The sequence below is a fragment of the Ranitomeya imitator genome, chromosome 2, assembly GCF_032444005.1.
Source record: "Ranitomeya imitator isolate aRanImi1 chromosome 2, aRanImi1.pri, whole genome shotgun sequence".
NCBI classification, from domain to species: domain Eukaryota; kingdom Metazoa; phylum Chordata; class Amphibia; order Anura; family Dendrobatidae; genus Ranitomeya; species Ranitomeya imitator.
Genome location: NC_091283.1, coordinates 191,934,021 through 191,960,557, shown reverse-complemented (window position 1 = coordinate 191,960,557; position 26,537 = coordinate 191,934,021). Strand labels below are relative to the sequence as shown.

At 47.2% G+C, this 26,537-nt stretch overlaps 1 protein-coding gene across 3 annotated transcripts; it reads right to left on the bottom strand.

Moving 5' to 3' along the window:
- Positions 1 to 391: 391 nt before the first annotated feature.
- ZNF628 (zinc finger protein 628) lies at positions 392 to 26,035 on the bottom strand. 3 transcript variants are annotated; one of them, XR_011318039.1, is made up of 3 exons: positions 25,924 to 26,029; positions 2,641 to 2,776; positions 392 to 1,702 (listed from the first exon to the last, which is right to left on the bottom strand). XR_011318039.1 is itself a non-coding variant. In XM_069748424.1 (2 exons), exon 2 carries the CDS (start codon positions 22,693 to 22,695, stop codon positions 19,384 to 19,386), a length of 3,312 nt encoding a protein of 1,103 aa, XP_069604525.1. In that variant the 5' UTR covers positions 22,696 to 22,709; positions 25,924 to 26,035; the 3' UTR covers positions 17,114 to 19,383. The 3 variants fall into 3 exon arrangements, 2 of the variants coding, with proteins under 2 accessions (XP_069604525.1, XP_069604526.1); XM_069748424.1 differs by lacking the exons at positions 392 to 1,702; positions 2,641 to 2,776 and adding an exon at positions 17,114 to 22,709 and having other exon boundaries at positions 25,924 to 26,035; XM_069748425.1 differs by lacking the exons at positions 392 to 1,702; positions 2,641 to 2,776 and adding an exon at positions 17,114 to 22,704.
- Positions 26,036 to 26,537: the final 502 nt, after the last annotated feature.

Genomic DNA, 26,537 nt, shown 5'->3' with positions numbered 1-26,537 from the left:
TGGTCCTTATAAGATTTCTGAAGTTCTTAATCCTGTGTCATTTCGTTTGGCCCTTCCAGCTTCTTTTGCCATCCATAATGTGTTCCATAGGTCGTTGTTGCGGAGATACGTGGCGCCTATGGTTCCCTCCGCTGACCCTCCTGCCCCGGTGTTGGTCGAGGGGGAGTTGGAGTATGTGGTGGAGATTTTAGATTCTCGTATTTCGAGACGGAAACTCCAGTACCTGGTCAAGTGGAAGGGTTATGGTCAGGAAGATAATTCCTGGGTTGTTGCCTCTGATGTTCATGCTGCTGATCTGGTTCGTGCCTTTCATTTGGCTCGTCCTGATCGGCCTGGGGGTTCTGGTGAGGGTTCGGTGACCCCTCCTCAAGGGGGGGGTACTGTTGTGAATTCTGTTTTGGAACTCCCTCCTGTGGTCATGAATGGTACTTCGGCGAGTTCTGTCCATGGACTCCCTCTGGTGGCTGTGAGTGGAGCTGCTGGTTCTGAGGTTCCTTCCACAGGTGACCTGGTTAATTCTTAGGCTGGCTGCTCTATTTGACTCCACTTAGATCGTTACTCCATGCCACCTGTCAATGTTCCAGTACTGGTTCAGTTCGCTCTTGGATCTTTCTGGTGACCTGTCTACTCCTGCAGAAGCTAAGTCCCTGCTGGTTTATTTTGTTGTTCTTGTTTTCTTGTCCAGCTTGCTAATATGATTCTGTCTGGCTAGCTGGAAGCTCTAGGAGGTAGAGGGGCACCTCCGCACCGTGAGTCGGTGCGGGGGTCTTTTTGCACACTCTGCGTGGTCTTTTGTAGTTTTTGTGCTGACCGCAAAGTTACCTTTTCTATCCTCTGTCTGTTTAGGTAGGCTGGCCTCCCTTTGCTGAAACCTCTTTCATTCCTGTGTTTGTGACTTTCATCTTATCTCACAGTCAATATTTGTGGGGGGCTGCCTTTTCCTTTGGGGAATTTCTCTGAGGCAAGGTAGGCTTTACTTTCTATCTCTAGGGGTAGCTAGCCCTTAGGCTGTGCCGAGGCGTCTAGGCCGGTTAGGTACGCTCCACGGCTATTTCTAGTGTGAGTGATAGGATTAGGGATTGCGGTCAGCAGAGTTCCCACTTCCCAGAGCTTGTCCTGTGAGTTTAACCATCAGGTCTTTCCGGGTGCTCCTAACCACCAGGTCCATAACAACGGCCAATGGGAACCGAGCGGGCCGAAGCACAGTTGGCACATGCGCCGTAAATTAGCGAATATATCGCTGTCATGTTTAACAAGGGCATAAGTCAGGGCAGTGGTGCGGGGACATCCTAGGAAGGGAGAAGGTACTGTAATCCTGCCCTCAGGCCCCAGGAAATAAAACGGCATATGGGGTGTAATATCCTATTACTGTGCCCAGTGTAACAGGCATATTTAAATGGCATTCATTTGGCCAAAGGGTATGTATTGTGGGCCCCTTTTAAAACACCGATCAAATTAAACCATATAGGGCTACAGCAGATTAGCATCAATAATACCTGCATGGGCACAAATCCTCAATAGCCTTTATATTATGTACATCAATGTATTCATAAATAATTAAACAATAATAATATAAATATACATCATCCTATAACAGGATATATTGTATTCGCACATGGGATAATCCTCTTCAATCTCAGAAGTCGTCTCAAACTTCAGATAATAATAAACACCCAATTCACCACAGATCTATGGCAATACCCTGAATAGAAAGAAGAATAAACTGTTAAAATTATGATAAAACCACAAGATGCGGACGCACATCCTAACACATCCTATGGTGACTAGAGGAAAGATGCATAGCTTATATTTTCATTTAACCCCCTTGGGTGCACGGTATTAAGAGACCATATCCAGCGTGTTTCCAACTGGCCCAAGCGTTTAAATAGGTTACCCCCACGGATATTGACATTCAACATATCAATGCCACGCACTCTAAGAAGAGTGCTATCACATTGATGATAGGCCCTAAAGTGCCTCAGTATTGTTTTAGTTTCAATAAATTTTATTTAAATGCTTGAAATTAAACAATATATGATTTATAGCAATTTATAACTGTTCAAAAATTATCTCCTTCGCAGAGGAGAAATACAACTTATAAAGAAATAATGAGTATGAATATGGAGTATCAGACTTACATATGGGGAGACAGGACAAGGACAAAGGGTCAGCAACATAGAGGGAAACAGATAGATGAATTGGAACATAAATGGAATAACATTTTACATCCACGTGAGCAAGAGAGGTTTTTAAATCAATTGTGGGAAGGCAGAAGTAGAGGTTAGTTTATCGCCATGACCAATACTGTCATGGGGATAAGGTGAGAACCTGGTTCAATTGAGCGTTGGGATCCAGGTCCAGCCAAGGAGACCACACTTGAAGAAAAGTAGTCCACGCATCATCCCTGGTGGCTTGTATGCGCTCATATAACAATATTACATTCATTCTATCACGAACCAGAGATATGGAAAGTGAAGGGGATCTCCATTTTGAACCTATGTGAATTTTAGTGGCCATGCATAGTTTACTCGTTAACCTATGCAGGCTATTAGAGAAACTCGGGTATTTCGCCCCTAATAAGAAAACAGAAGGGTTGAGTCGAATAGCCTTATCGAACATACGTTCAACTATAAGTTTTACCTCGTGCCATAGATCTGATACTGGTGGGCAGCTCCACCAGATGTGTTTCATATCCCCAAGAGAGTTGCAGCCTCTAAAACATCTATCCGATATATTTGGGTAAATGGTGTGGAGTTTCGTCGGTACGTGATATGTTCTGTGAAGAAATTTAAGAGACGTTTCTATGAGAGAAGTCTGATGGCTGCCCTTTGACAAATCATCACAACATCGCCGCCAGTCGCCCAGAGACATTGAGATCCCCAAGTCCTCCTCCCGTTGCCGCATATACCTTAATTTTTCTTCTCCCGGTTGGGTGTTAATAGAGGAGTATAGTAAAGAGATTGTTCCTCTTCCCAGGGGGTCATTTAGGCATTTTTGTCCAAAGCTAGCAAAGTGGAGAGTAGTTTTATGGGATAGAACTTGTTTGGCGAAGTGGAAAATCTGGTTGAGACGTAAGGCTTCTCTGGTTGGTGGCTCATATTTCCGAATGAATTCCTGTTTAGTAAGTAATATGTTAAATGGGGAACAGAGATGCTTTAGCGTGGTGATTCCTCTCAGAATCCTCCACGAAAAGTGGCGAGTTTCAATACCAGGTACGAACATTGGGTTATAAAATACGGAGGTCAGCAAGGAGGGTTTAGATTGTAGGCTAAATTGAAATCTTTCCTTCCTACAAAGAATTAGAGAGTGTGGAGAGAAGGGGGCAGAGATAGAAAGATTTTGTGGGAGTTTCTCCGTGGTCCATAAAAGGCCCAATAATGAGAATGGTCTCATTAGAAAGGATTCCAATGCGGCCCATCTAGGTTCATTAGTTCATGAGCAAATGCTAGTCAATTGAGCCATCTGAGCAGATTTAAAGTATAGTGCAAAATTAGGTAATGAAAGTCCCCCTTGTTTTCTATGTTAGAACATGTTTTTTTGTGAGATCCTGGGTCTCTTACCTTGCCAGAGAAACCTAGAGATCATTGTATGAATATTACGAAATACCTTGGATGGTATCGCAATGGGGAGTGAGCGGAACAAATATAAAAAGCGAGGTAATGATATCATCTTAATGGCGTGAAGTCTTCCTAGCCAGGACAGTGTCATAGAAGACCATCTAGTTAGATCGGCTTGAAAATTCCGTATTAGTGGGGAGTAGTTCCATTTGAAAAGGGTAGACTTATGAGACGTAAGGTTAATTCCGAGGTAAGTCAGAAAATGCTCTTTTTTCATAAATCCAAATTGGGAGACTATATTAGTTTGTAGCTCTTTGGGGGTGTTAATGAATAATGCTTGAGATTTATCTACATTGATTTTAAGGCCAGATATTGGTTCAAAGTCATGGAGGAGAGAGAACAGATTGGGAAGTGTAGTTAGAGGACTGGTCAGGGCCAGAAGGAGGTCGTCAGCGAATAGGCTGACTTTATATTGGTCTCCAAGATTAGCGGGTCCTAATACGTCGGGGTTGTTCCTTATGGCTTCTGCTAAGGGCTTCATAGCCAATGTGAATAAGGCTGGAGATAATGGGCAGCCTTGTCTTGTTCTACGTTGAATATTTATAGGTGTGGGATGAGTTGAAGGGAGTTTTAAATAGGCTGTAGGGTTGTCATATATTAATTGAAGGCAAGAAATGAGCTTAGAAGAAATACCAAATTTGGACAGTCCTCGGTATTGTTTTGAGGGTAGTTATATCCTCTTGGGTTGCACCTGCCTGGATCCCCAGGACATATTCCCTAATTCTCACCTTAAGCTGCCTAGTTGTCATCCCGATATAGATGTAACCACAGGGACACGTGGCATAATAAATAATGTACCTGGAGGTACATGTGATTAGTTTCTTGATGGTGTAGTTTTTAGTACCATCAGAATTAGTGAATGTACTACATCTATCCACATTCGGACACGCCAGCAGCCACACGGGATACAGCCACCCCCCCTCCCCCCGTCATTGGAATGTCACCCAAGAATGTCCTTGATCCCTGTCCCACATAATGGCTCCTAGTTAAGTGGTCTCTTAAATTCTTTACCCGTCTAAAGGTTATTAACGGCCTCTTTGGAAGGAACTTCCCAATGATAGGGTCTACCTGCAAAATAGGCCAGGCCTTAGTCAGTGCTGTTCTAACCCTATCTGCCTGGGGATGAAAAGTAGTGATGAACCTGAGTTGGTCTCCCCCAGTCCTTTTCTCCTGTTGTTTGTACAGTAGGTGATTGTGGGTCGAATATTTGGCCCTATGATAGGCCTTTTTAACAACACGTCTACTGTACCCCCGTTCAGCAAAGCGTTCTGAAAGCTCACCAGCCCGTTTCTCAAAATCAGCGTCTGTGGAGCAAATTCTGCAAAGTCGAAGGAACTGCTCCACAGGTATGGATGAGACCATGTGGCGAGGATGGCAAGAGGAAGCATGCAATAATGTGTTGGTTGAAGTCGCTTTACGGAAAATGTCCATATGAACATTCCCCGAGGCATCCTTACCAACCATCACATCAAGAAAACTGATTTTAGACATATCCCACTCGCATGTGAGAGTGATATTAAAATCATTACTGTTGAGACGTTCAATGAGCCGCTCCAGGTCAATGGCCGTCCCCTGCCAGGCAAAGAGGATGTCATCGATGTACCGTATCCAGAAGGGGATACGGTCCATCGATGACAGTCTGTCCGACAGGAAGAGGTCCCTCTCCCATAGGAAGAGGTCCCGCTCCCACAGCCCCAAGAACAGATTGGCATAGGCCGGCGCAAAGACCGTGCCCATGGCTGTCTCCTGGAGCTGCAGGTAGAAGGACTGTCGTTATAGGGGGGCTGTAGTCTACAAAGCCAGACTGCCACTATAGGAGGCACTGTAGTCTACAATGTCAGACTGCCGTTATAGGAGGCATTGTACTGTACAATGTCAGACTGTCATTATAGGGGGCGCTGTACTGTACAATGTCAGACTGTCATTATAGGGGGGCTGTAGTCTACAATGCCAGACTGCCGCTATAGGGGCACTGTAGTCTACAATGTCAAGACTGTTGTTATACTGGGGCTGTAGTCTACAATGCCAGACTGACGTTCTAGAGGGCTGTAGTTTACAATTCCAGACTGCTATAATAGGGGGCGCTGTAGTGTATAATGTCAGACTGTTATTAGAGGGGGGCTGTAGACTACAATGCCAGACTGCCGCTATAGGGGGCAATGTAGTGTACAATGTCAGACTGTCGTTATAGGGGGTGCTGTAGTCTACAATGTCAGAATGTCGTTCTAGGGGGCTGTAGTCTACAATGCCAGACTGCCGTAATAGGGGGCGCTGTAGTCTACTATGTCAGACTGTCATAATAGGGGTCGCTGTAATCTACAATGTCAGACTGTCGTTATAGGGGGCATTATAGTGTACAGTGTCAGACTGTCATTATAGGGGGCGCTGTAGTGTACAATGTCAGACTGTCGCTATAGAGGGTGCTGTAGTCTATAATGTCAAACTGCCGCTATAGGGGGCGCTGTAGTCTACGATGTCTGACTGTCATAATAGGGGGCGCTATAGTCTACAATGTCAGACTGCCGTTATAGGACGCATTGTAGTGTACAACGTCAGACTGTCATTATAGGGGGCGCTGTACTGTACAATGTCAGACTGTCGTTATAGGGGGGGCTGTAGTCTACAATGTCAGACTGCCGCTATAGGGGCACTGTAGTCTACAATGTCAGACTGCTGTTATATTGGGGCTGTAGTCTACAATGCCAAGTTGCCATAATAGGGGGCGCTGTAGTGTACAGACTGTCGTTAGAGGGGGGCTGTAGACTACAATGTCAGACTGTTGTCAGAGGGAGCGCTGTAGTGTACATTGCCAGACTGTCGCTATAGGGGGCACTCTAGTCTACAATTTCAGACTGTCGCTATAGGGGGCGCTGTAGTCTACAATGCCAGACTGTCGTCATAGAGGACGCTGTAGTCTACAATCTCAGACTGCCGCTATAGGGGGCGCTGTAGTCTACAATGTAAACTGCTGCTGTAGGGGGCGCTGTAGTCTACAATGTCAGACTGTCATTATAGGGGACGCTGTAGTTTACATTGTCAGACTGCTGCTATAAGGGGCGCTGTTGTTTACAATGTCAGACTGCCGCTATAGGGGACGCTGTTGTTTACAATGTCAGACTGCCGCTATAGGCGGCACTGTAGTTTACAATGTCAGACTGCCCCTATAGGGGGCGCTCCAGGCTTTATAGCCAGAGAGTTATTATAGCCATTACGATTTAGAAATGTCTGAGGAAAACATAAATGGTCATAAAAAGTAAAGTTATGCCACGTTCAGCTTAATTTTTTTAACCACTTAATGACCAGCCTTTTCTTTTTTTCCATCCTTTTTTGCCTCTGGTCAGTGGTCCGCTCACTATAGTTGCTACTTCCGGTCCCAATTCTAGTAGGAAGAGCTGCTCTGAAGCCCAAACTGCAGCTTTAATGAGTAACACACTGCGCCGGCTAAGAAAACACAAACATTAAGAAACACACAACATTTTCATCCCCTTGTGGCGGCAGCGAGTGGAGGCAGAAACGCTCCATAGGCCGACAGTCTACAGATACTAAATATCTCAACAGTTCATTAAATTCTTCTGGGCAGGAAATGCACATTGGTAAAAGACACGGACATTTCTGGGGGCGGGGGGCATGCATCAATAGCTCTCAAAAGTAAACATTAATGAAGAAATAGGGATTTTTGTGTACTCACCGTAAAATCCTTTTCTATGAGCCACTCATTGGGGGACACAGAACCATGGGTGTTATGCTGCTGTCACTAGGAGGCTGACACTAAGTTGAGACAAAAAAAGTTAGCTCCTCCGCTGCAGTATACACCCTCATGCTGGCTTCCAGAGACCCAGTTCAGTGTAAAAGCAGTAGGAGATTATTAACAAGATATAACATAACAATATTAGGGTACCACATGACAGAGTAAGCAAAGAGGCAAAAAGAAAACAAGGCTAATAGGGTGGGAGCTGTGTCCCCCAATTAGTGGCTCGGAAAAAAGGGTTTTACGGTGAGTTCACAAAAATCCCTATTTCTCCTTCGCAACATTGGGGTACACAGAACCATGGGACGTCCCAAAGCAGTCCCTGGGTGGGGAACAATATAACCCAATAAATCCGTGTACCAACTGACTATAAATGCGCAACAGCCGCTTGCAGAACACGTCTGCCAAGGGCCGGATCCGCAGAAGATTGTGGACATTGTAGTGCTTTGTGAAGGTATGCAGGCTGGACCATGTTGCGGCCCTGCAAACCTGCTCTGCCGATGCCTGGTGCCGAATGGCCCAAGAAGCACCCACTGATCGAGTTGAGTGTGCCCTAATCCCCGCCGGGATAGGTCTGCCCCTGACCCGATAGAATTCTTGAATAGCTGATCGGATCCATCTGGCTATTGTGGCTTTAGAAGCGGCTAAACCCTTTCTGTGACCCTCTGGGAGCACAAAGAGGAAGTCAGACTTGCGGAAGAGAGCAGTTCTAGAAACGTACCTCCTGAGGGCCCTTACCACGTCAGAGGTGTGAAGGGCCTTTTCAACCCTATGTCTTGGCTGCGGGCAGGAGGGAAGAACGATATCTTCATTAAGGTGGAAGGTTGAAACCACCTTGGGAAGAAAAGACGAGATGGACACAGGACCACTTTGTCCTGGTGGAAGGAAAAGAAGGGCGCCTGGCAAGAGAGGGCGGCCAGCTCTGAGACTCGCCTGATAGAGGTTACTGCCACAAGGAAGGCGACTTTCCAAGAGAGGAGAATCAGCGGGACATCCTGGAGAGGCTCAAAAGGGGACTCCTGAAGAATACTCAGAACCAAATTGAGATCCCGAGACTCTAACGGCATTCTGTAGGGGGGGGGGGGGTACCACGTGAGAGACCCCCTGAACGAAAGTCCTGACCTGCAGGTTAGCAGCAATCCTACGTTGGAACAACACGGATAATGCCGAGATCTGACCCTTGAGAGAACTGAGCGCCAGATCAGAATCCAAGCCAGACTGGAGAAATTCCACAATGGAGGGAATAGAAAAGGCGAGAGGAGGACGTCCATGGAGCCTGCACCATGAGAAGGCTTTCCAGGTGCGGTGATAAATGCGAGCAGAAGACGTCTTGCGAGCACTAATCATTGTGGCAATGACTTGCTGGGAGAAACCAGCTTGAGTTAGGATCCAGGTTTCAACAGCCATGCCGTTAAACATAGGGCCCCTGAGTTCTGGTGGTAGATCGGCCCTTGGCGAAGCAGATCTGGGCAATCTGGTAGCCGCCAGGGAACGTCGGATACGAGTTGAACGAGCTCTGCATACCATGCGCGACAGGGCCAATCCGGGGCGACTAGGATCAAATGAACCCCCTCAGTCCTGATTTTCCGGATTACAGGAAAGGAAGCGGATGATACACATACGGGAGATGGAACTGATGCCATGGGAAGATCAGTGCGTCCACCCCGATGGCTTGAGGGTCCCGAGAACGCACTATGAAGTTGGGAACCTTTGCGTTCAGTCTGGACGCCATCAGATCTATGTCCGGAGTCCCCCAGCGAAGACAAATCTGCTGGAAGATCTCCGGAAGTTCCCACTCCCTCGAGGCGAGACCCTGATGGCTGAGAAAGTCCGCCGCCCAATTCTCGACGCCCGGAATGTGCACTTCAGAAATGGTGGAGCGGTTGTGCTCGGCCCAGCGGAGAATGTGAGAGACTTCCCGCATCGCCGCCCTGCTGCAGGTACCCCCCTGATGGTTTATGTACGCCACAGCTGTGACGTTGTCTGATTGAATTTGAATTGGGTGACTCGCAAGGAGGAAGTGGAAATGTCTCAGGGCAAATCTGATCGCTCGAATCTCCAAGATGTTTATCGGAAGTCTTGACTCTCGAATTGTCCAACGTCCCTGGGCAGTGTGGTGGTGAAATACCGCTCCCCAACCGAGGAGACTGGCGTCGGTAGTTACCACCAGCCAGTGAATTGGGAGAAAAGACCTTCCCTGGCTAAGAGATGACTCCAAAGTCCACCAATTGAGCGCTTAGCTGATCTGCGGGGACAGGGACGCGAGATAAGGGACTGGTGTCCCAGTTGTCCAGCAGAGCCTGTTGTAAGGGACAGAGATGCAGCTGGGCGAAGGGAACCGCTTACATTGCAGCCACCATTTTCCCCAGGATCCTCATGGCAAAACGAATGGAATGAGGGAAGGGACGACAAAGTGTCCAGGTTCCCTGTTGAAGCGCTTGGGCCTTGGACCGAGGAAGTAGGACCAGCCCCTTGGACGTGTCCAGAATCATGCCTAGGAAGGAGATTCGTAGGGATGGAACAGGGGAGGACTTTTCTAAGTTGATTAGACAGCCCAGGCGTGAAAGGGCATCCAAGGTAATGCGGACACTTGCTTCGCAGGCCTGATAGGATGGACCTTTGATCAGGAGGTCGTCTAAGTATGGCAACATGACCACTCCTCGGGAATGGAAAATGCCCATGACCGCCGCCATGACCTTTGTGAATACCCTGGGTGCGGTGGCCAGGCCGAAGGGTAAGGCCGTGAATTGAAAATGGTCCTCTTGGATGGCAAAACGCAGGAACCTTTGATGTGGCGGGAAGATTTGGATATGGAGATAAGCATCTTTGATGTCTATTGATGCTAAAAATTCTCCTCTCTCCATTGAGATGACTGACCGGAGGGATTCCATCCTGAAATGCCGGACCTTTACGTATTTGTTTAGGAGCTTTAGATCCAAAATAGGGCGTACCGTCCCGTCCTTTTTTTTTGAACGACGAAGAGGTTTGAGTAAAAACCTCTGAACTTCTCGTGTTCTGGAACCGGAACAATTACCCCGAGATACTCGATGGCGTGGTGAAGTGCGCAAGACTGAGCTCCTGAACTTGGCAGATGAGAGGGAAAAATCCAAGCTGGAGGGGAGGCGATGAATTCTATTTTGTAACCGGAAGACACCAGGTCTCTGACCCATTCGTCGTGAATAAAAGGAAAGCCAGACATGTTGAAAGAGAAGCAAGCGTCTGCCTACTTTGGTGGTGTCGACCGGAAGACTCCCCGAGTCATTGTGAAGGAAATCTGGAGGGCCTGGATCCCCTAGTTCTGGGTTGCTTAGGCTTACCTCGCCATGACTGATTTGGCCTATATGAGGGCCGGCGAGGGTCTCTGTCTGTACGTGGAGATCGTTCTGACCTGGACGAGGCTGTGGAGGAGGACCAGAAGGGACTACTGCGAAAGGGCCGAAAACGAAAATGTTGCTGACAATGAAAAGCAGTTTTAGGCCTGTGCTGCGGGAGGAATTTGCTTTTCCCTCCTGTAGCATCGGAAATAAGCTGGTCTAGTTTTTCTCCAAACAGACGTCCGCTCTGAAAAGGCAGGGAAATCAGAGACTTTTTAGAAGTTGAATCTGCGCGCCACTCTCTAAGCCATAGTGCTCTCCTGATGGTGACAGCGTTTGAGGCAGCAATTGCCACACAGTCTGCTGTGTCTAAAGACGCGTACATCACATAATCTCCAGCCATAGCGATTTGTTTGGTGAGATCCACCGCCTCAGATGGAAGAGACTGGTCCTGAATGGATTTTGCAAGGGTATCTGCCCAGAAAACCATTGCTTTTGCGACCCATGCCACAGCGAAGGAAGGGAATAGCGAGGAACCTGAGGCCTCATACAATGAGCGAGCCATGGACTCTATTTGGCGTTCTGTTGGATTTTTGATTGAAGCACCATCGGGTACAGACAAAAGCGTTTTGGTAGCCAAATCTGATACCGGAGGATCTACTAATGGAGGTTCCGTCCAATCTTTGACAAGATCTGCGAAAAAGGGATACATCGTTTCCAGGGTCTTTTTACCCATAAAGTGCTTATCCGGTCACTCCCTGTGTCGCCTATCTCCAAAAAGTCCGGATGAGAGGCGAACACCCTATAGGATCGCTTGGTTCTTGTAAAAGAAACCGCATGATCCGGAGCCAAATTAGGGTCATCATCGACCTTTAGCGCATGATTGACAGCTTCAATGAGAGAATCCACAGTAGCTTGAAACTCCAGAGAATCCAGGTCCAAGGATGCCTCAGACTCATACTCAGAGTCATGATCGCTGCAAACCCCTGGAGAGGGTGAGTGAGAAGTGGAGCTACCAGAGGCTGAATGGAGTGGTGAATGCTCAGGGGAGGTAGTGCGGATCCGTTTTTTGTATGTCTGTACGTCCTTCGGGTGAGAACGGCCCCTGCTGGCCGATGATTCCCATGTTATAGAGGGGTCTCTTAACCCAGTTAGACGAGTGCCCCGCTCCCCAGAGGGGCCATGGAGGGATTCAATCGCTTTGGCCAGTGAAGCCATGGATTGTGACAGTGACGCAGCCCACTCAGGGGGGCTAGATACACCGGGGTCGGTAGCGGTGGTGGGCTCCTGGGCACATTGGGTATCACAGGCTGGGCAGAGAGGGGAGCTTTGAGGCCGCAGTGCCTGGCAGGTGGTACACGCAGTGAAAAAGGTAGTATGTACCTTTGTAGTCTTCTTAGACTTTGACTGCGACATGATGTACCCCAATATAAGTGAAAAAACACTGCTAGTGGAAGCGATGTGGGGTAAAGCTGCAGGGAAGCACCTAGTGCCGTCTCCTTACCCAGGTCCAGTGTCCCGCAATACAAAGATGATGGCGTGGAGTAAACCGGCATCCAGGGCAAAACGTGCAGAGGGCGGCAGAGCTACTTGCAGTGGGAAAAAGATGGCTGCCGAGAGCTGGGAGGTAGTCTCGCAAGGAGCGAGAAGCGCCAGTACTGGGGGCGGAGCTTCCAAAGTGATGCGAGCGGTGGGCAGAGCTTACCGGGCTGCAGCCTACACAAGGCCGAAGTCGGGGATTAAATTTATGGCTTCGGTTGGCGTGCACTGCAGGAAAAAATGCCGCGGAGCTCTGTGGGGACCCTGCCGCTATGGAGTCCTTGTACCGCCAAAGAAACGACCCCTCCCGATGCACTTACCCCTATAAAGCAGGTCAGCTCTGTGCCTGGGCCAGTTAGGTCGGTGCAGGGTTGGGGGAGCCTCCACCATCCCCTGAAAGAGGGGTGGAGAGGAACTGTCCGCCTCCTTCCATCATCCGCTTTCAGTGGTGATACAGTGGGGGCTCCACGGACGCCACAATGGAAAAGTGCCTCTGAAGTGCCGAGGGTAAGACCTGGTGGGCAGAGCAGATGTCCGGCAATATGGCCTGGCTGCAGAAGAGGATACTGGAGGTACCACTCCAGTGCTCGTCTGATAGAAAGGGGGGAGATCGGTGCCCTTGAAGGGGCCCGTCGTCCCTAAAATCAGCACAGGCAGTGGCACCCCATGTCGCAGGAGAGGATACGGAGAGGTAATACTTCCGTGCTCGCCTGTTGTTGGTTTGGGGAGATCGGAGCTGTGACAGGTTCCGTCGCCCCTTCGTCCAGGAAAATGGATAAATTGTGGAAAAAATCTGAAAAAGCTCTGGTCTGAATAGCAGACCCAATGTGCCTCCTACAGACACTAAGCTTGAACTGGATCTCTGGAAGCCAGCATGAGGGTGTATACTACAGGGGAGGAGCGAACTTTTTTTGTCTCAACTTACTGTCAGCAGCTACACCCATGGTTCTGTGTCCCCCAATGTGGCAAAGGAGAAATATATTCTCACCAAGTCTATTTCACCACTTTCAATGTAAAATGGGAGAGATTCATATTTAAAGGGATGGTCAGCCCATAATGACTGTTCAAACCAAGCGCAGACGCTCGGTGCATCATAGTAACATAGTAACATAGTAACATAGTTAGTAAGGCCGAAAAAAGACATTTGTCCATCCAGTTCAGCCTATATTCCATCATAATAAATACCCAGATCTACGTCCTTCTACAGAACCTAATAATTGTATGATACAATATTGTTCTGCTCCAGGAAGACATCCAGGCCTCTCTTGAACCCCTCGACTGAGTTCGCCATCACCACCTCCTCAGGCAAGCAATTCCAGATTCTCACTGCCCTAACAGTAAAGAATCCTCTTCTATGTTGGTGGAAAAACCTTCTCTCCTCCAGACGCAAAGAATGCCCCCTTGTGCCCGTCACCTTCCTTGGTATAAACAGATCCTCAGCGAGATATTTGTATTGTCCCCTTATATACTTATACATGGTTATTAGATCGCCCCTCAGTCGTCTTTTTTCTAGACTAAATAATCCTAATTTCGCTAATCTATCTGGGTATTGTAGTTCTCCCATCCCCTTTATTAATTTTGTTGCCCTCCTTTGTACTCTCTCTAGTTCCATTATATCCTTCCTGAGCACCGGTGCCCAAAACTGGACACAGTACTCCATGTGCGGTCTAACTAGGGATTTGTACAGAGGCAGTATAATGCTCTCATCATATGTATCCAGACCTCTTTTAATGCACCCCATGATCCTGTTTGCCTTGGCAGCTGCTGCCTGGCACTGGCTGCTCCAGGTAAGTTTATCATTAACTAGGATCCCCAAGTCCTTCTCCCTGTCAGATTTACCCAGTGGTTTCCCGTTCAGTGTGTAATGGTGATATTGATTCCCTCTTCCCATGTGTATCATGGTGGGGCCAATTATTTAAGTGCACTATCCCGCCTACTTATTTTCCATCCAAAGCCTAAAACATTGCCATTTAAATGTTTGGCCACACCGAGGGTGCACCGAGCGCCTGTGCTTGGTGTGAACAGTCATTCTGTGCTGAGTCTCTTTAAAGGGGAAATGTTACCTTAGAAAATGTTATTTTAGTGCAAATATAGGGTTAATCTGCATTCGAATAGCAATACAATGCTCTCCAGCCGCCTTTTCTGAAAGTCCGGCCGCTGGGTAATAAATGAAATGTATCCCTCACGGGAGCCACCCGGCTTTCGGTCATGGTGGTGCACATGGAGCGACAACAGTCACTGCTCGCTATACTGTGTACAGACCCCGACACTTTGCTTACAGTGCATATCGAGTTCTCAAAGTGTCAAGTCGTGCCTAAAAGGTCAGAGGTGCCAAGTTCCCTTGGAAGTTTATTTGTGATATGGAGCAGAAATGTTCTGCTGCATGAGGACTTACCTTAAAGGGATTGTCCAGGCTTGGGGTACAAGTCAGCTGTCACTCTTATGTGATTGCACACAGTGTGCGCTGTTAGGATTCTCCGGCACCAGGAGTGGCAGGCGAGTGACCAGAAGTATGATGTCACATACTGACTAGACTTTTGTGGTCTCTCTCAATAGGTAAGTCTAGTTGGAATGTGGCCGGGACTATGCAAATCGCAGAGCTGCAGTCATATAAGAAGACCAATCCAAGCCTCCTCTAAGATGAAAGTGGCTGGCTGCTGTGAATGTAACTATTGGCTTTTTTTGTGGGACAAACTTTGCTTTTTATTGGTAGCATATCGGGGTTGAAGTCACTTTTAAGCATCGTTCACACAACCGTATTTTTGGTTGTGTGGTCAGAGCGCAAAGGTCTTGGAGCAATATTATTCAATTCTGGTGTCAAGATGTGCGTCTTTCCACACTGACAAAAAGATTTGGGTGCAGAAAAAAAAAAGGATCAGCTATAAAGCATTCAATTTTTATGGCTACATTGCAATTATTAACATAACTTTTGTTCTGCCGATGTATAAAAATGACTGCCGGGATCACGTCGGGAAGGGTTAAAAGGGATGCCCACTTTATAGGAAAATGTACTATTGCAATAATGTGTTACTGTGCCTGATCCTCATAGTTTTCCCATATTCACAGTTACCCTGCCTCCATGTTTTCTGCTTGGTGCACATTCTTGGTTATCACACTGCTGGCCCCAACTGTGCACTTCCCATTGTTGCAAGCAGAGGCAGGGCCAAAGGATCATCGCATTGGCAAGCTCTATAGCAAATGGCTTGTAAGCGCTGCACTCCTTGCCTAGGAGACTGCAGAGGTGTCCTCTGATGTAGACAACGAGAAGCATCTCAAGAATGGAGAGGTTTAATAATTTTGCTTGTTTTTACAAGCACTGTAACCATTTATAATGAGACTAAGGCCTCGATTCATTAATTCACGTACCCCAAAATTTTGGTGAAAAACACTATAAAAAGATGCAAAATTTGGGTGCAATGTGGGGTTGCGTGATTGTTTTCAACTGACCCACCAAGGGAAGGACGGGGGCTTGGTACATCCGCCCGTCTAATTCATGATGAGCTGTGGCACACCTTACGTCAGAAATGTTACTCCAGTCCCCGACTGGCATAAGATTTCTGGAGAATCGCACGGCACTTGTAAGATGCGCCCGATTCATTACAGAGGTTTTCCACTACTTTATCATTGATGACCAATCCTTAGGATTAGTCACCAATGTCTGATTGATCGGGGTCCGGCGCCCAGAACCACCACCAGATCAGCTGCTCTCGGGTCGGCAGTCACCAGCTGGGAATGCTTGATTGCGGAGCTGTCCAGTCTCCTGATAGCATCCGCGGCCGGGTGCTGCACATCCTCCTCTTGATGTGAACAAGTCATGTCTGCTGGTGTTAATCACTGCGGAGCAGGCTGTCAATTAACAGACCAGAGGAGAAACCGCTGGACTAGCGACATGTCAGAAGCCACAGATTCGCAGGCAGGGGCCATCTGTGACCAGTCTGTGCCAGCAGAGATCGGCACCGGGCACAACAGGCAGGTAGGTAGACACTGTTATTCTTAGACCTGTAGTAAAACAAACAGTCCTGGATAACCCCTTTAAGGAATCATGCGCCTCTTACTCCACCACGCACCTTGATAATAAATTCATGGACAGCCACATTGGAAAACCATTAAACTCGTAATCCTTTTTAGTGTACATAGGTATTGTGGAGGTTAGAAACCTTGGCAAGCAGACAAGAGAGTAAACGCAAGCCGAAATCCAGGAGCTTCAATCGCCCGTACATACATATACACATTGTGCACCATCCTATAGAGGAATAAATGTGGATGGAAACGTAGTAATACAGTATTCCAGACGCATTAGGACCCTCCAATAAGTGTCAGTATGTTATGATTTTTTTTGTATGAACCACATCCTTACAGATTTTCTGGAACAAAAAACTAACTTCTTAAAAAAACATTCAAAATGAATCCATCAGCAGTTTTTTTTTTTTGCTATGTAATCTGACAGCAGCATAATGTAGGGGCAAGGAGCCCGATTCCAGTGATGCATCACTTACTAGGCTATGTTTTGCCATGTCAATACAATCAATGTTTTATCAGTAGGACATTATCACTACAGGACTAGACGTCACACGCGGGCCAGTCAAGTCTGTATAACCCCGCCCACGCACCACTGATTGGTAGCTTACTGTGCACAATGTCAGGAAGCTGCCAATCAGAGGTGTGGGCGGGGTTATACACAGCTCAGCATTCTGAGCGCTGCTACATCTACAGCAGATAAAACAGGGATTCTATCAAAACTGCAGCAAGCAGCCCAGTAAGTGATACATTGCAGGAATCAGGGTCTCTGCCTCTACATCATGCTGCTCTCAGGTTACATAGCAAAAGAAAAACTGTAGATTCCCTTTCATAGCAAGAACCAGTGAATTGTCACCGTACAGAACACACAACCATCATTGTAACAATTACTATTTTTAATAAATATGTGCAAGTGAAAAACAGAAAGCAGGTTGGGTGGATTTTTAATAATTACATTTCCTATTGACTATTTATATAAGGTTCTCCAACAAGAATGATGTTACAGGGACTTCACCGTTCCGGAGGACGTGACTCCAGTCCCTTAAACTGTATGTTCATGGGAGCCCTCCTACTACAACCCCCAGTAACCAGTCGCTGCCACATGACGCTGCTGGGCTATCGACGCCAGTGAGAAGTAATCGGGATTATTCTGCAACCAGAGAAGTCAATGGAAAAACAATCCTTTTTGCACCATCAACTAGGACTCACGCCGTCCATAATTCATCTTTTGAACAGCATTTTACACACAGATCTACCTAAAAAAATGTAGAATTGTACCCTGTATTATAATCCAGAGCTGTATTCACAATTCTGCTGGTTGCTAGTGAGCACTGCAGACATTTTAACTAAAAAGTGGAACTATCTTTTGTAAATCAGATTACTGCGCAGAGTCTGACGAAACAGAAGGAAATTTCCGCAAAGCGAGTTCTGTACTGACGCTGAGCCAGTAAGTCCTGCTGGGAGATTTCAGCTCTGAAGCCTACGCAACTGTGAATAAAGCTATGGAGCAGCCAGTATATAATAACGTAATGCACGTTAAGTCGGTTTCGTACCCAACCCGTATATTTATTGGGGGTTCACTGGAGACAATACGGCAGTATGAAAATCTCTCCGTATCTGAAATACGTGAGATTGGAAAACTAGAGTGTCTCGAAAAAGCAGAATCAGGCGTACCTTCCCAGCATAACCATTATAGCAGACCTACGTACATTACATAGACCGGATCAGGCTGGTGTACTTACTTATACTGCAATGGATTGTCAAATAACTACACCAGCCTCATCAGGACCAAGCTCTACTTAAAGTATGCAATGGGTATTGTGTAATCTGGTGACAGATCCGATGTACCCATCCCCCAACAATAAGGGGATAAACAGAATTGTTATTGTCTGACCATATATCAGTATGGGCTACACGTGTTTATGCCCCCAGAAAAGAAATGCAATTGTTTTTCTGCTCATGAAACATCCTAAGGTTTTTCATAAGGTCAATACATATATAGATTCTGCTGCAAAAATATGGAACCATCACCCCCCAACAGGACAACCTGATAACTACCAATGTGAACAGGAAAAGGGGGCTTTTTGCACTGTATTCCTAGAATTAACCTTATTGCTGCTGTTGGATTATTTTTTTTTAATTATTTTTGTAGAGGATCAGGGAAGGTTCATGCTTGTGCTACAATATAAGAGGGAGAATATAGGCCACTAATCATCCTCCAAGAAAAGTGCTAGATTTCTTCTGGACACAGTATCGCCCATTAGGACAGCATTAACACACACTATAACCAATATATTAGATTCTAGGCTGGGAAAAAAAACTAGGCTAAAGTTCCTTCACGTCCTGTATAATACCGCCATGCATAAGTGTAGGTGAAGGAAAAGGTTAAGTCAAGGAGCGTGGACAAGTCGTCGTGGAGGTGGTCACGGATTCTCATGCATGATGCTTGGTGTAGTCCAGGCACTGCTGTAGTGTCAATGGCCGAGCGAACCATACGGGCAGTCGTAAAGATGACCCCATCTCCCCGGATAGGTCTCTGCACATCCAGAGAAACCAACATTTCCACAGCACCTCTCCATAGGATAGCTCCTCTGCTATTCTTCCTGGAAATAACACTAGTTCCACCCTTGCACAAGTGGAGGGCTCTAGGTGTCCCCCAGCACGGATTGTGAAGTCAGTCTGTGGGATTGGCTTTGCACGGATGCCACTTTTCTTACATTTCCAGGAGTAACAAAAGGGACAACGCAATACAACTGTAAAAATGATTTTTTTTCTTTAAATGCTCCAGTATAGTTTTATGACTGCTTGATCCAACAAAAGACGCCCGGAGAAGACAGGCCTTTACAAAAGGTGTATTCCAGCCCAACTGGTGGATTGGCACTGGTCCCACTGATCGATATTCCCCCTGTTCAAACAAGGCGGCAAAACCACACTCAGAACGGAGCAATGGTTGTACGGGCGCTCTGCAACTCCATGACACCGATGAAGATGGCTGAACGTACCGCAGCAGCTCCCATCAACTCCTACTTGATCGGGGTCTTGCTGCCAGAGGAGAACATGGATCCAAGCGATGCGATGTGGAGCTTTACAGTAATTAAAAAGGGGACTGCTTCATTAGGCTGGAGTGCCCCTTTTATTGCAGCCCATATTAAAATGTATGCACAAGCTGAACTTTCGGTGCACTCTGCACAATCTGAATGAATGGCAAAACGTGCTGCAATCCCTGAACAGAATTCTTCTGAACGAGCTGGATGGTTTGTATGTTCTGGGCTCCGGAGTTGCCCGTCTGTATATTCTGGAGGCCTTGTACATTTTGTACCGTCTGCAGCCCCTGACTGCTCTGTACAGTTCCCAGTTGCATGTTCTGGGGCAGCTGCACGGCGTTGTGGCTCTGAAGACCTGGCAGCACCTGAAGCTGGTTCTGCCCCACCTGTAGTTGGCTTTGCCCTGTCTGCATCCCTTGGAGGTTTTCTACAACATGTACGTTCTGATCTCCTTGAAAGCCATCGACTAACTGCAGAGTCTGCTCCCCATGAGCGCTCTGGATAATAAAAACTTTCTGACATTCGGAAGCGGAGTTGGCCGGTTCCTGCATATTGGACATGGCTTGAATCTGAACGTTGGAAACGTCTTGGATGCCCTGAATATTTTCCACCCCTTGTACGCACAGTCGGGTTTGCTCTCCGTCGGCGTTCCGTAGGACCAGGACGTTCTGCAGGCCGTCTTCGGTCTGAAGGGTTTCGAAATGGACATCCTGAACATCTTCCACAGACTGCAAGCTTTCTACGCTCTCGCTGGTGCTTAGGAGCTCCTCGCCGGGAGAATTCTGCACGACGATCAAATTTCTGCTCTCTTGCAAGTTGGAGAGACTTTGCGTTTCCTGAAGGGCCTGCAGATGAATATCGGAGATGTGTGCCGAGTTTGGACTCGTCTGGAGCTGGACGTTGGGTAGTTCTTGATGGATATGGATGTCAGACAGACTTTGGGGGCTCGACATTGCCTGGATATTGGACATTTCCTCTGCTACGGTTTTTAGTTGGATGTTTGATAGTTCCTGAGAGCTTGGTAAACTCTGAAGCGTGACGTCTTGCGTATTGGATACCTGATGGATCTGTATGTTGGTGGCTTTCTGCGTTGGCGGCATTGCATTTATTTGCACGGTAGGTATCTGCAGAGGGCTTTGCTCGGTCACATTCTGCAGGACGAAGATATTTTGACCGATGGGTAAGGTGGGTGCTCTGGGAAAGCTTTGGAAAGTTTGGAACTGAAGAGGCTGCATGCTGGGCAGCGTTTGACTTGTGTTTGGCATAATGAGAATATTCTTGTTCGGGGATGTGACACTAGAAAGTGCATTAGGCGTTTTCTGCTTCGCTCGCCTTCGTGAAACTTTACCCTGCTGGTTATTCTGACCTGTATTGCTTGGTACTGCAACAAAATTGGTATTAGTGCTTGGCGGCACAGGTAGCTTCTGCTGGGGGTTTAATAACTGATGTGAGGGTAGCAATATTAGCTTAGGAGTATTTTGTTGGGGTACCTGCACCAAGAAAACAGTTTGTGGGTTTAATGAAGGGGTCTGGTTGCAGACCTCTAGATTTAACGTAGTGGGTATATCTGATAAGATATGTACTTTTTGTGCCGGGGGCACGACTTGTCCGTTCTGAGTGGCGACTGGCGTTTGTATGACCAGTTCTACATTTCCCCCGGCGTTGACTGCGTGAGTACGCATGTGTCTCTGAAGATAAGAAGACATGACAAACCCTTTGCCGCAAACAGTGCACTTATAGGGTCGGTCAGTGGAGTGTGTGCGTTGATGCAATTGCAAATTTGAAGAGTGGGTGAAGGTTTTGTCGCATTTTTCACACTTGTACGGCTTCTCTCCTGTGTGAGTCCGTTCGTGTTGCCTTAAGTTAGAAGTCTGAGTAAAAGTTTTGCCACACATGACGCAAGCAAACGGGCGCTCGCCGGTGTGCAGCTGCCGATGCCGGCGTAAACAAGAGGTGTTTTTGAACGACTTCCCGCACTCTGTACAGCTATACGGTCGCTCTCCTGTATGGAGACGTAAGTGGTACTGATAATGTGATGACCATTTGAATGTCAGGCCGCATTCTCCGCACTTGAACGCCCTAACGCCAGTGTGTACCCGCTGGTGAATGGACAAGAGCGAAGAGCGTTTGAAAGCTTTGCCGCACTCTGAACATTTGTAGGGACGCTCTCCGGTGTGATCTCGCATGTGGTAGCGAAGTCCTGAAGAACCTTTGAAGGCTTTATTACAGTCTGTGCATTTGTATGGCCGGTCGACAATCTCCGTAGTGGTCGTTCCTGTAAAAGGTTGAATTATTTCAATAGTTTGGGGGCACGTGACCTCCGCTTCAGTCTGTATCAACTGCTGCTCTTCTGTGTGGGTTCTCTGGTGCATCAAGAGGTTGGATAGCTGCACGAACGTCTTCTCACATATAGAGCACTTATACGGACGTTCATTAGAGTGGGTACTTTGGTGGCGTGAAAGACCAGACGCGTTCTTAAACACTTTATCGCAGGACGTGCAAGAAAACACCTGCTCATCGACGTGACTCTGCTGATGCTCAAGCAGCAAGTCCTCGTTCTTGAACGTCAGCTCGCACATACTACATTTATAGACCATCTCCACAGTCTCTATATCGCTCGTCGTAGTCAAGAAAACTTCCGTATCAGCTTGCACAAATGTCTGTTCAATAGTGTGCGACTGCAAATGCTTTTGAAGGAAAGCTTCGGAAATAAACACCTTGCTGCACAAGTCGCATTTGTGAGTGTGCCCGCTATTGTGTGTGCGTTGGTGAAGGAGAAGGTTAGAGGAATGGGTGAAGGATTTGCCACATTCATTGCACTTGTAGGGACGTTCCCCGGTGTGTATCCTTTCATGTTGCTTCAAGTTTGTAGACTGAGTAAAGGCTTTCCCACACACAGTACACACATACGGCCTCTCTCCCGTGTGGATGTTTCGGTGTCGCCTCAGACTAGAGGAGTTCTTAAATGCCTTGTCGCAGATGTTACATTTGTATGGTCTCTCTCCTGTATGCTGTCTCATATGGTACTGATAGTGAGAAGACCACTTAAATGCCAACCCGCAAACATTGCACTTAAAAGACCTAAATCCAGTGTGAACGCTTTGGTGGATCTGCAGTAGAGATGAACGCTTGAAGGCTTTGCCGCAGTCCCCGCACTTATATGGACGCTCCCCAGTATGGCTTCTCTGATGATAGAGTAGCGCGGAAGAGCCTTTAAAAGCCTTGGGACATTCAGAGCATTTGTAGGGTCTCTCTCCAGTATGAGTTCTTTGATGATGGATCAGTCTAGAGGACCACTTAAAGACTTTCCCACACTCATGACACTCATACTGATGGCTGCTGGTGTCTGCAGGCTGGACCAAAGGTTGCTGTTGTACTGATGATGTCTGAACTTCCATCTCCTGCGCTCCCACCATTTTGAAGAGCTATGCTAAGAAAGTTGGGAGATAAAAATAAAAAAAAAATGCAAGGGTCAATATCTCAAAATCATAAAATGCCCCAAATGAACCATCATCTCTTATCCACATTTCACCCAAGACAAACAGGCAATGATTACATACGAATGCTGCAAATAACGCGACTCATTGACTGAGAAATCACAAGTGCAAACCTTTTATACAAAGAGATATTCCCAACCCGCCTGTTAATCTACTATATAACTGTCTAAAGGTACCGTCACACTCAGCAACTTTTGAACGATAACGATAGCGATCCGTGACGTTGCAGCGTCCTGGATAGCTATCTCGTTGTGTTTGACACGCAGCAGCGATCTGGATCCCGCTGTGACATCGTTGGTTGGAGCAGAAAGGCCAGAACTGGTACCATTGTAAATGTAAAAAAAAAAAAAAAAAAAAAACAGTACATACTCACATTCCGGTGTCTGTCCCGTCCCTCGCCGTCAGCTTCCCGCACTGACTGTGTGTGCCGGCCGTAAAGCACAGCGGTGACGTCACCGCTGTGGTCTGCTTTACGGCCGGCCGGCGCTCACAGTCAGTGCGGGAAGCTGACGGCAAGGGACGTGACAGACACCGGAATGTGAGTATGTAGTGTTTGTTTTTTACATTTACAATGGTAACCAGGGTAAATATCGGGTTACTAAGCGTGGCCCTGCGCTTAGTAACCCGATGTTTACCTTGGTTACCCGGGGACTTCGGCATCTTTGGTCGCTGGAGAGCTGTCTGTGTGACAGCTCTCCAGCGACCACACAAGGACTTTCCAACGATCACGGCCAGGTCGTATCGCTGGTCGTGATCGTTGAAAAGTTGATCAGTGTGAAGGTACCTTAAGGGTCACTTCCGTCTTTCTGTCTGTCCTTCTTTCTGTTGCGGATATTCATTGGTCACGACCTCTGTCTGACATGGAAATCCAAGTCACTGATTGGTCGCGGCAAAACAGGCACGACCAATCAGCGATGGGCACAGTCCGGAAGAAAATGGCCGCTCCTTACTCCCCCACCTGGCCTCCCCTCCCCATACTGGCGCCCGCATACTCCCATCCAGCCACCGCTCACATAGGGTTAATGCCGGCGGAAAAGGACCGCGTTATGCTGCAGGTAACGCACTCCGTAACCGCTGCTATTAACCCTGTGTGTCCCCAACTTTTTACTATTGATGCTGCCTATGTGGCATCAATAGTAAAAAGATCTAATGTTAAAAATAATAATAATAAAAAAAAAACCTGCTATTCTCACCCTCCGTCGTCCGACGATGCGCTCGCGCCTGCCGCCATCTTCCGTTCCCGGCGATGCATTGCGAAATTACCCAGAAGCTGCTAAGTCATCTGGGTAATTTCGCAATGCATCCTGGGAACGGAAGATGGCTTCAGCCGCGCGAGTATCGCCGGAGCTTCGCTGGATCCCAGGGGTGAGTATATAACTATTTTTTATTTTAATTATTTTTTTTTTACAGGGATATGGTGCCCACACTGCTAAATACTGCGTGGGCTACATGGCTGCTATATACTACGTGGACTGTGTTAGAAACCGCGTGGCCGCTATATACTACATAGGCAGTGTTATATACACTATGTGGCTGCTATATACTGCGTAGGCAGTGTTATATACTATGTGGCTGCTATATACTGCGTGGGATGTGCTATATACTATGTGGCTGCTATATACTGCGTGGGATGTGCTATATATTACGTGGCCAGTGTTATATACTATGTCGCCTGTGTTATATACTGTGTGGCTGCTATATACTGCGTAAAACAATATGTGCATATACCCTAATGAAAATAAATACATAAAAAAGCAAGTGCGTTAGATTAACATAGGGTACTTAATAAACACTGTGGGTAAGGTGTACCCAATTGAGACAGTAACTACACTCTCTAATGTTAAAACCTAACTAGTGTGAATAGTGGCAGAGAGTCACTGAGTCCCAACCGGACACCCAGCCATTTCTGATCGGTGCAGGTCCCAGAGGTGGGAGTAAATCTAAGTACAGGACAGAAGGGTCCTAGAGAAGGAATATGGAGATGTACGGGTGAGGCTCTCTATTCACTTCAATGCCTGAATGCGATGGACAGCAGATTCCTTACCAGGTCTGACAAGGGATCTCCGTTTTCCACATAGGATTGGGATCCGCATCCATCGGATATTTATGTCATTCTGTCAATCGGGGCTGTGGAGTTGGAGTCGGTATAGAATGTACTGACTCCGACTCCTAAAATATGTAATAAATTGTGTACAGTAGTACAATGCAGGATGTGGTGTAAAAGTTTCCATAAGAAATTGGGAAAGTTATAAAATGTCTTATAAAGGTCTGCACTGTTCCTGATCTTTTAGTTGAGATGAATCTGTGCTGCACTTTATGCACATGCTCAGTAGTGACCAGGGCTGTGGAGATTGAGGAGTCGGAGGTTTGGCTTACAGAATCCACAGCCCCGGTTACACGGATCCAGCTCAGCAGCCTAGTCCACTATATACCGGCTGTGTAATACAGCGGACATCTGCCTGTAACAGCAGCAGCCGCAGCCAGCTCTGATCACTGCTGACAATCACTGACAAGCGGCATAGAAATGTACTGCTTGTCGGAGCACGCCTGACTGTTTTTTTGTTTGTTTTTTAGAGGGGGGGGGGGGGGGGGGTGACAATCGGAAAAACAGTGATGCTTCTATTTCTTTTTTTTCCATTTATAAGTGTTTACATATCATTTGTATGGACAGTCACGCTCGTGGTGATGCCAAATACGCTTTTAATTTTTACTAATAGATATGTCTTTTATACATATTTAGATTAAATATATTTATTTTAAACATACACAATAAACTATAAAAGTCACCCCCCCCCCCCCCAAAAAAAAAAAAAATGTACATATTTTTACACAGATATTTGCTTCTTTTTTTTACATGAAGACTTTTTAATGTTTTTCTACGTTTCTATTAGTCCCGCTATCAGCCTTCGGTCGTGTAATTACCGCCCTCTGAATCCCAGTGTGAACAGCCCCTTACAGCAGACTGCGGCCATGACCAGACCCCCCGCCCCTGTCCTGACCAAGCTGTGGTGGACTACAGGTCTCAGCATGCCTCAGAATGGCCTGCTGGCTACCTGCAGAGAGCTGTAGTGCTGCTAAAACTACGAGACGTCCCGGTAATAAGTGTCTCCTCCTCGGTCCCCGGGAGCCTCTCGTGACATCACTCACCAGCAGTCCCGGGCAGCCCGTTACATCCCGCCATCCGACCTCGGATACTTCTTCCCCGGTCTCCTCTCTCCCGTTACTAGGCCTTCATGGTCTCACGATGACGTCGGTTCCGTGCGCGGAGGCTCAGTGAGTGACGTCATGCCATGCGACGCGCCACCCGGAAGTAGCTGAGAGTACTGGCCCATTAGGGACTAGGCTGCTGATGGTGGTGAGGGTGTACCAATATGGCGGACAGACCGCACGCATCAATGACAACCGAGCAGGAAGCAGCTGTGTGCTCCTCCTCAGTATCTCGCTCTATAGTGTAGGACAGGGCGCGTAGGCCGATGTGGTGACCCCATTAATGGCGTTACGAGGACAGGGCTGTGCTTCATGTGTCCGACAGGACTACAGCGACGAGTGGGCACGTGGCCTTCACTTAATGAGCACAATATGGAGCATAAATATCTCTTCTATTTTTTGAGAAAATTAAAATTGAGCCATTTTTGTTATGGACTAGATAATTAGAGGGCACATTGCTGATTGGGGGGGTCCCAAGGGTCACTAATGATCCCAAAATCAGGGCTGTGGTGGAACCCCGTCCTGAATGGTGCCCATAATCCACTTCCACTCCA